The sequence below is a fragment of the Malaya genurostris genome, chromosome 2, assembly GCF_030247185.1.
Source record: "Malaya genurostris strain Urasoe2022 chromosome 2, Malgen_1.1, whole genome shotgun sequence".
Taxonomy (NCBI): domain Eukaryota; kingdom Metazoa; phylum Arthropoda; class Insecta; order Diptera; family Culicidae; genus Malaya; species Malaya genurostris.
Window position 1 is genome coordinate 211,766,191 of NC_080571.1, and position 10,195 is coordinate 211,776,385.

The following is a 10,195-nucleotide window of genomic DNA, read 5'->3' on the forward strand; positions in this document are numbered from 1 at the left end:
TCGGTGCATCACCGTCGATTGTTTTCACGTGGCTCAAGGGGCCACAACCTAATGGCCCGTATGCTGCCTTGCGTTTCAGCATCATCATATCAGCTGACCAAAGAAGAGCAACGAACCGAAGGCGAAAACGGCCTTAAGAGGTGTGGCGAATATCAACAACAGGTGGGCTGTGGAAAAGAAAAACCTCGATACGGCATGAAATAAGCCGAGTTGTGTAACATTTGCGAGAAAAGTGGGCCAATGAAAAGTGAGATTGAACATTTATTTTATTTTAAACAACTTTATTTGAAATCTTAGATTAGGTTGATTTATCGTTGTGTGTGATTGGACATCGAACCTGAATTGCACTGTTACCACAGACAGACTAGAGAATAATTTAAGGTTCGTGACTTGTTGCGCCAGTCACGGATAATGACATTATCACTTCTATCAGTACTAGTCATCTTATTAGGTTGATTTTTTCTGGGGTTTGGTTTTGGTTTCACTAGTCTTCGAAGCTGGCTCAGCACTTTTCACTTCTTGCGGTGCAGATTCTGCGTATTCTTGATGATCTTGTTCTTGTTCGTGTTCTTGTTGTTGTTGGAGCTGATGCTGATGCTCATGCTGTTCTTGGCTTTGCTCGTGATGTTGTCTGTCTTCAGCTTCATGAACGTAACTACTGTCCGAGTGACCAGAATACTCTTCCTGGTGATGTGGGTAGCCATGTTGTTGCTCTACATAGACTGGTTTATCGATGTACACAGCGTATGGCTTCGGGACTTCGACCTTATGCACAACCGGAACGGGAACCTTTTTCTCAACTTCTACTGGAACAGGTCGATCGACATGCTTGATCACTTCCTTCTCGATGTACACCGGGTATGGCTTCGGTACGTGGACTGGATAGGGTTTGGGTACAGGAACCTCGACTTTGTGAACTACCGGCACTTTCACCTCGTAGGGGACCGGAACTTTCTTCTCGACATATACTGGTACTTTCTTTTCGATATATACAGGTACCTTCTTTTCCACATGTACTGGGTAGGGAACAGGACGATCTACGTGGACTTTTTTCTCCACGATAACCGGAACATGTTTCTCGACTGTCACTGGATATGGAACTTTGACCGGGTACGGAACCGGACGATCAATGTGCACTGGAACCTTCTTTTCGATGTAAACTGGAACCTTCTTCTCCACTGCGACCGGATATGGTACCGGGCGATCGATGTGTACCGGGACCTTCTTCTCGTGAATCACATGCTTTTCTACTTTCACAGGGTAAGGAACTGGCACAGTTTTAATTACAGTATGATGCTCTTCTTCCTTATTGAAAACATTGAAAAAACGATCAGAGGCACTATCATCAGACGTATCATATCCGAAAGAAGGCTTGAAACCTCCTTCAAGAGATGGCTCTGCTCCATATCCAAATTCTTCGAGACCACGCTTCTCTTGCACTTTGGCACTGTCCGATGTTTGCTTGTCCTGTTCCACCTTCGCTTCCTTGGTGGAATTTTCGACGGCCGCTCCGATGACTACGGCCAAAACCGTCGATATCACTAAGAATAACTGAGAGAAATAGAAGTAAATATTAGTCACTGTACACTTCAGGTATTGGGAAGAAAGCAACTCAAAAACACATCACTAGTTCACGCACCTTCATGGCTGTATTCCAACGTTTACTCCGACCACGGCTTAGAAGCCAAACACGATGAACGATCGCTAGCAAATGCTGACCAGTGAAGATATTTACAATCCATTTATATCGCTGCCAAATTTTTCCACCAATGTTTACTCCGTGGCGGGTGGGGCTTCGTTGGGATCGATAGAGTGATCGTGTGAGAGATAAATCGATGACACACGTGCAGTCGTACGCAACGTTTAAATTGAGATGATCCTTTTTTCGACTCATATTTTTTAGTGCCTCTTAATTTCTCCTAAATAATTTCAATGATTGTTTGTTAGTTCACTAGCTAATCGAACTGTTTTTACATTAGTTCCATTAATTTTTTCCTGAAGCTTTCTCGAAAAGCCAGTAAAGTTAATATGAACGGAATTGGTATAGACAACATTTGGAACATGAAATTGATGACATTTCATTACAATCAATTTTTTGAAAAAAAAAAGTCAGACATAATTTCAGTTTTACTAAACAAAGGTTCATTAGTTCGTCAATTAATAGTAGACCATCCCGGAACAAAATAGTAACAAATTTTACCATCAAATCTGGTCTTGATGTTTCTGTGATGTCATAGCGACATTTGATATTTCATCGAAAGAATCAAGAAATAGCACAACATCTGTTTAGCATCAATATTAGTTATTATATCTTTTTTTAAATAACTATTTTTTGGAATATGAGTAAAAATTAAATTATTAAGATTTAAATTGGGTGTTCAGCTACAAGTGGTGACTTTTCAGTCCTATTATGATTTGGTTATTATCATGAGGACATCATTTGCTTCCGCAATTCTGAGATTTTTGTGTAGGGAAAATTCTAACCCAATTTGTATTGTGTAATGGGGAAAAGGAACTTATATACTAACTTACTAACTAATACAGAGAGCGAATCGATTCAATTGAAGATTGCATCGATTTTTGTCTCATGTCTCATTTGTACTAAACCAGGGAGAACGCTTCAAAATCATTTTCAGAATTTTATTCTGAATCCTTTGAAGTGTTTTCTTCCTGGTGGAACAACAACTTGACCAAATTGGTACTGCATAAAGCATGGCTGGTCTGAAAATTTGTTTATAAATTAACAATTTGTTTTTTTAGACGAAGCTTAGAATTTCTGTTTATAAGAGGATATAAACATTTAATATATTTATTACACTTTGCCTGGATTCCTTCAATGTGATCCTTGAAAGTGAGTTTGTTGTCATACGTTAAACCTAAGTATTTAGCTTGATCAGACTATGTCAATTCCAAGCCATTCAATTTGAGAATGTGATTATTGTTTGGTTTTAGAAAAGAAGCTCTTGGCTTATGAGGAAAGATAATTAATTGCGTTTTTGCTGCATTTGGTTTAATTTTCCATTTTGACAGATAATCACTGAAAATATTTAAACTTCTTTGTAGGCGACTGCAGATCACTCTTAGATTTCTACCTGTGACTAACAGACTTGTGTCGTCACAGAATAGCGATATTTGACAACCAGCGGGTAGATTTGGAAGATCAGAAGTGAAAATATTATACAAGATTGGAGCTACGCTCGAACCCTGCGGAACACCGGCTCGTACGGGTAGCAATTCAGATTTACAATTCTGAAGAGTACGATCAATTAAATAATTTTGAATCATTTTGATCAAATAAATAGGACACTGGAAATCAGACATTTTTGCTATTAAACCTTTGTGCCAAACACTGTCGAATGCTTTTTCTATGTCTAGAAGAGCAACTCGAGTGGATAACCCAGAAGATTTATTTGCTTTTATCATGTTCGTTACTCTGACAAGTTGATGAGTAGTTGAATGTTCATGACGAAATCCAAACTGTTCTGGTAAAAAAATTGAATTCTTATTTATATGAGACATCATTCTCAACAAGATATTTTTTTCAAAAAGTTTACTGATAGAAGAAAGTAAGCTTATTGGTCGATAACTTGATGTTTCTGCTGGATTTTTGGTTTGAGGATAGGAATTACTTTAGCGTTTTTCCATCTTTTTGGGAAGTAAGCTAATGAAAAACACTTGTAGAAAATTTTAACCAGGAGTCTCAAGGCAACACCGGCAAGATTTTTAATAAGAATATTAAAAATTCCATCATTATCAGGAGCCTTCATGTTTTTAAGTTCCCTAATAATTGACTTAATTTCATCAAAATTCGTCTCAATAATGTTATCTTGTGATAACACTTGGGTTGAAATATGCTCATATTTCAGTGAGACTTCATTTTCAATAGGACTCACAACGTTCAAATTAAAATTGTGGACACTCTCGAACTGCTGAGCAAGTTTTTGAGCTTTTTCGCCATTTGTAAAAAGTATTTGATTTCCTTCCTTGAGAGCAGGAATTGGTTTCTGAGGTTTCTTAAGAACCTTAGAAAGTTTCCAGAAAGGTTTGGAATATGGTTTAATTTGTTCAACTTCATTAGCGAAATTTTCATTTCGCAAAAGAGTAAATCTATGTTTAATTTCTTTTTGTAAATCCTTAACTATGTTTTTCATAGCAGGATGACGAGAACCTTGATATTGACGTCGACGAACATTCTTCAACCGAATGAGCAGTTGAAGATTGTCATCGATGATAGGAGAATTTAATTTAGTTTGAGCTTTGGGAACTGAAAGATTTCTAGCTTCGATAATGAAATGATTCAAATTATCAATTGCTGTGTCGATGTCCGCAAAGTTTTCTAAAATAGTTTCATGATCCACAAGATTTTCAATGTGAGATCTGTAATCCAACCAATTAGCTCTATGATAGTTGAATATAGAACTAATTAGATTAATTATAGCTTCGTTGGAAAGTCTGAATGTTACAGGAAGATGATCTGAGTCAAAGTCAGCATGTGTAATCGGTTCACTACAAAAGTGACTTCGATCTGTTAGCACCAGATCAATTGTAGACGGGTTTTTCACGGAAGAGAAACAAGTCGGATTACTGGGATGAAGAACTGTGAAGTAACCAGCTGAGAGTTGATTATGAAGTATTTTACCATTACTGTTATTTTGCCTACAATACCACTGGACATGCTTAGCATTTAAGTTCCCTATTACGAAAAATTTCGGTCGGTATCTTGTAAGTTTTTACAAATCGCCTTTAAAAAAACTTAATTGTTCGCCGGTGCATTGGAATGGCAAATATGCTCCAGCGATGAAATAAATTCCATGAATGGTTTCAACTTCGATTCCCAAGCTTTCATTAACTTTAGTATTGAAAGAAGGTAAAATTCGATGTTTAATTTGCCGTTGGACAAAAATGGCAACTCCACCACCCATTCCAGTAAACCTGTCAAATCGATGAACCACATAATGTGGATTACTTTTCAATTCGACATTTGGTTTAAGAGAAGTTGCTGTCACAATGGCAATATGAATTTTGTGAACTTTGAGAAAATTATAAAATTCATCTTCACTCGATTTTAAAGGTCGAGCATTCCAATTTAAAATATTCAAATAATTATTTAACATCACTGTTAAATTTTAAATTCATTATAATATTATTTGCAAATTGCCATCCGATTTGAAATGCTTCATCACTTAGTCAAATTCATTCGGATGATCATTTGAAAAAGTTAATCTTGTAGGTAGATCATTTTATTTTCAGTTATATCGCCTAAATCGACTTAATTTAAAGAAGCGAATGGCATTGAAGGAATATTTGTAGGACTGCCATTAGAACTGCCATTAGAAGAAGATGATTTGGTCGATCTACCTATTAATAAATTGTTTTCGTTAGAAGATGAACTGCAAGGCGTTCCTGTGTATTTATTATTTACATTAGAACAATTAAGTGGTAGATTTCTACCAGTAACACTAGCGTAACTGACATTAGAAGAAGATGATGACGAGATCGATCTACCTTTCAATAAATTGTTTTCGTTAGAAGACGGATTGGATGGCGTAATAGTTATTATATCTTATTTTGCGAACAAGCCTTCATTTCAATTCCATTAAGTACAATCGATCTAATAGTTTTATCTTGAAATGAGAATCAATCGAATAAACTGCATCAGATTCAGTTAAGAAATGTCTTTACGATATTATTCTATTGTAAATGCTAGACAATCAAATTATTGAAAAATTCGCCTTCAGTAAATATTTTTTCACTGCTTTGATATTACAATGACTACTACTCATGCAGACTTTGTTATGATTTTTGACATTTTAACTCATATTTCAAACAAAATAATTTAAATTTCTTACCAATGTACAATGGTTCAAAAGCCAAATTTTACACTTTTAAATGATAACACGTTAAAAATATCTAATAGTAGTTTTTTAGAATAATAGAAGCCATCTTTTGAAGATTAGATTTATGTGAATCATCTCAAAAATGTGAGAATTTTTTGGAAAGGGTTTCCTTAAAGCAGTTTTTGTAAGAAAATCTCAATATTTTAAGTTTCTATGAGTTTTCCATGTTATACAAAGTTATTCATCATTAACTTCTACAGAGCTTTCCCGAATATAAAGGGTGATTTTTTAAGAGCTTGAGAACTTTTTTAAACAATAAAACGCATAAAATTTGCAAAATCTCATCGGTTCTTTATTTTAAACGTTAGATTGGTACATGACATTTACTTTTTGAAGATAATTTCATTTAAATGTTGACCGCGGCTGCGTCTTAGGTGGTCCATTCGGAAAGTCCAATTTTGGGCAACTTTTTCGAGCATTTCGGCCGGAATAGCCCGAATTTCTTCGGAAATGTTGTCTTCCAAAGCTGGAATAGTTACTGGCTTATTTCTGTAGACTTTAGACTTGACGTAGCCCCACAAAAAATAGTCTAAAGGCGTCAAATCGCATGATCTTGGTGGCCAACTTACCGGTCCATTTCTTGAGATGAATTGTTCTCCGAAGTTTTCCCTCAAAATGGCCATAGAATCGCGAGCTGTGTGGCATGTAGCGCCATCTTGTTGAAACCACATGTCAACCAAGTTCAGTTCTTCCATTTTTGGCAACAAAAAGTTTGTTAGCATCGAACGATAGCGATCGCCATTCACTGTAACGTTGCGTCCAACAGCATCTTTGAAAAAATACGGTCCAATGATTCCACCAGCGTACAAACCACACCAAACAGTGCATTTTTCGGGATGCATGGGCAGTTCTTGAACGGCTTCTGGTTGCTCTTCACTCCAAATGCGGCAATTTTGCTTATTTACGTAGCCATTCAACCAGAAATGAGCCTCATCGCTGAACAAAATTTGTCGATAAAAAAGCGGATTTTCTGCCAACTTTTCTAGGGCCCATTCACTGAAAATTCGACGTTGTGGCAGATGAAATTATCTTCAAAAAGTAAATGTCATGTACCAATCTAACGTTTAAAATAAAGAACCGATGAGATTTTGCAAATTTTATGCGTTTTATTGTTTAAAAAAGTTCTCAAGCTCTTAAAAAATCACCCTTTACTATGCCCCTATCATTTCAGCCTGATGAAACAGAGCCATTTTTCATGTTTTTTTCTCGCATGATTCTAACTTGTTTATTATCAAAAGGTGCAGAAAGATGCGGATGAGACCACCTACAAATAAAGCTGACTGATTGTTACCATTCCAACTCAGCCGTGACGCTTCCTCGTTATTCTGGCCCGATTTGGCATTTTCTCACCACACCAAAGATGTTTTGAAATGATATAAAGCGAATGTTGTACCGAATTTGCCCGGAGTTATGAACTATCGAACAGCATTGCGCTCTCTTGAAGGGTGAAGGGTGAATTCTCTTAAAATCCTTAACGATCTACAACTATAGAAATTACGAAAATCTTGGACAAAAGCATTTAAATTGAATGCAGAGAAGTCTGCACAGACCCCAATGACGGAAAGGAACTCAAAAATCCGTAGCTTCTTTATAAAGCCAAATTGAGTAACTGTAATTAGTTTCAAGATGACTAAGAATGCACAATCAAATGAATAAAATATACGTTGAACTAACAGGAAATTTGTTTTATTCCAAATTTAATCTGTCCAAATTTTGTCGCGAACAAGCCTTACACTATACTACTCACACGATATAGACATCACTTTTTTACCACCTTGCAGTAATTTTAATATCTACATCTTTCTCAAGTCATTTTCAACGTTAGTATTACTTCATCCACCATACAGCTCAGATAGAGCACCTTCGGATTTCTATCAGATATAACTACGAACGTTTGGCTTCGCTGTCATCGACTTTTCCATTTTTTCATCAAAAATAATTGAGTATGACAAAACATGTTTGCCTTTCTCATATAGAAAGGCTATGCAATCACTGTGAAACCAGACTTTTGAATTATCATGCATCGTTCGACTCAGCTCGTCGAAGCGGCAAAATGTCTGTGTATGTGTATGTATGATCAAAAAATATGTACATGATTTTCTCGGAGTTGGCTGAACCGATTTTCACAAACTTTGTTTCATATTAAAGTCCCATAGAACTTTATTAAGTTTTATCCGGGTCGATCTTTCGGTTCAGTAACAGTAAAAATGGTAACAAAATATGCACTTAATTTTCTCGGAGATGGCTGAACCGATTTTCACAATCTTAGATTCATGTGCAAGGCCATGTTTTCCCATAGAACGCTTTAAAATTTTATCCGGATACGATTTCCGGCTTCGTAACTCTGGAACCGGCGATATGTTCAACAAATAAGCACTTGATGATCTTGTAGATAGCTGAACCGATTTTTACGAAATTTAGATTCAAATGAAAGTTTTTGTAACCCTATACAAAGTTCCTGATTTTTATTTGAATCCCACTTCCGGTTTCGGAATTACAGGGTGATGTGTGCAAAGAAAATGAAAATAAGTGCACTAACTTTTCTCAGAGACAGATAAACCGATTCTTACAAACTTAGATTCAAATGAGAAGTATAATTATCCCATACAAGTTCCTGAATCTGAAAAAAAGTAAAAAATTTCCTAGTTGACCTCGAAACTATTCCAATCAGTAGTCATTACCAGTAGACAACCAAACAAAGCGATTCTGGCTATCCAGGTTCACGATTTATGATTCCGGTAGCACGGGAAATAGTTGTCATATATTCCAAAATGGATCTCACTCACTTGACTTGACCGATTTTCACAAACTTCGGTTCAAATGGTTCCATATGGAATTCCTGAATTTCATCCGGATCCGACATCCAGTTCTGGAATTACAGGCTGATGATAGTTCAAATATTTATACCGTCACTAAAAGCGACAAAGTAAAAAACGTTAAATAATTTCTTTTTGCGTTTCTCAAATAAAAAGGTTATGCAATCACTGTGAAAACCGATTCGACACAGTGTCTGTGCGTATGTGTGTATGTAAAGCTTTTTTTTTCAAATACTTTTCTCGGAGATGACTAAGCCGATTTTCATGAACTTAGATTCAAATTAAAGATACTGTAACCCCACAAAAAGTTAATAATTTTCATTCGAATCCAACTTCCGGTTCCGGAATTATTGGGTATTAATTTGATACCGTCACTTAAAGCGGCGAAACGAAACACGTAAAAATATCTAAACTGGCCTCGAAACTATTGCAGTCGATAGTCATTGTCAATAGACAATCAAACAATCCGATTCCGGCTATGCTGTGTCTCGGTTTCCGATCCCGTAAGCACCGGAAATAAAACGTAAAATATTTTCTAAACTTGCCTCAACACTATTCCAATCGGTAGTCATTGTCAGTAGACGGTCAAAGATTAATTTGGCTTTTCTTGTTCTCTGTTTTCAATTAGCGACCGAAGATTGTAACTATGGACTCAAGAATGGATCCCATCCTCCTTTTCTCGAGCCAACTTCGATTATACCGGTTTCGAAAGTACCTGCAATAGAGGAACTCACTTCTTTTCCTCAGAGATGGCCTAACCGACCTGAGTACTGTTTTACCTAATTTGAAGAATACCACACATTTATATATGTAAATATGAGACATATGAGAAAGGCACCATCACACCACTAGGTGGATTAAAATAGGTTTTTGTTCTATGCATTCGCGCTTGTTTTTAACACATTTTTTAACACTTCTTTTAGGCAATAGATAGATATAATCCCAAAAAGAAAAAAATCACTATTTATTTGCTGAAGGCGGTTGTGGTAGAAGTTTCCAATCATGCGAAGAAATTATTCCTACAACCACTTTGGCTGAATGTACAAAAACGATGTTATGACGCAGAATGACTTTGTATTTTTGGGATATATTCGCTTTACTTTGAAAACAGTTTTTCTGATTTCTCTTCGTAGGATCAATCTTTATCACCTAGGTATCTTTAACAAAGTTTTAGATACTATTAAAATAACTAACTTCTCTGAGTACCCAAAGTCTACATGGCGTCATTATCAGGGCATTAAACAAATTTTATGCCAAAAATAAATATGTTTTCAAATAGTTTTTTTTTAACCTAGTTGATAAAGATTGACATTACGAACGCATCTCCAAAAATACAATTTTAGATAAATAATATATTCAGTAAAAACACTTAAAATATGTGTATCTTAAAAATTAAATAGAGAAAAAATCTTCTGGTGAAGAAAAAAGTTTGTTTGATTCGAAATTGGTATTACCACTTTCAGAAAAATTAAGGTTCCTATT

General features: G+C 35.9%; 1 protein-coding gene across 1 annotated transcript; it reads right to left on the reverse strand.

Moving 5' to 3' along the window:
- Positions 1 to 307: 307 nt before the first annotated feature.
- LOC131427378 (probable serine/threonine-protein kinase kinX) lies at positions 308 to 1,721 on the reverse strand. Its single transcript, XM_058590514.1, has 2 exons — positions 1,640 to 1,721; positions 308 to 1,551 (listed from the first exon to the last, which is right to left on the reverse strand). The coding sequence occupies exons 1-2, from the start codon at positions 1,643 to 1,645 to the stop codon at positions 448 to 450; spliced, it is 1,110 nt and encodes a 369-aa protein (XP_058446497.1). The 5' UTR covers positions 1,646 to 1,721; the 3' UTR covers positions 308 to 447.
- Positions 1,722 to 10,195: the final 8,474 nt, after the last annotated feature.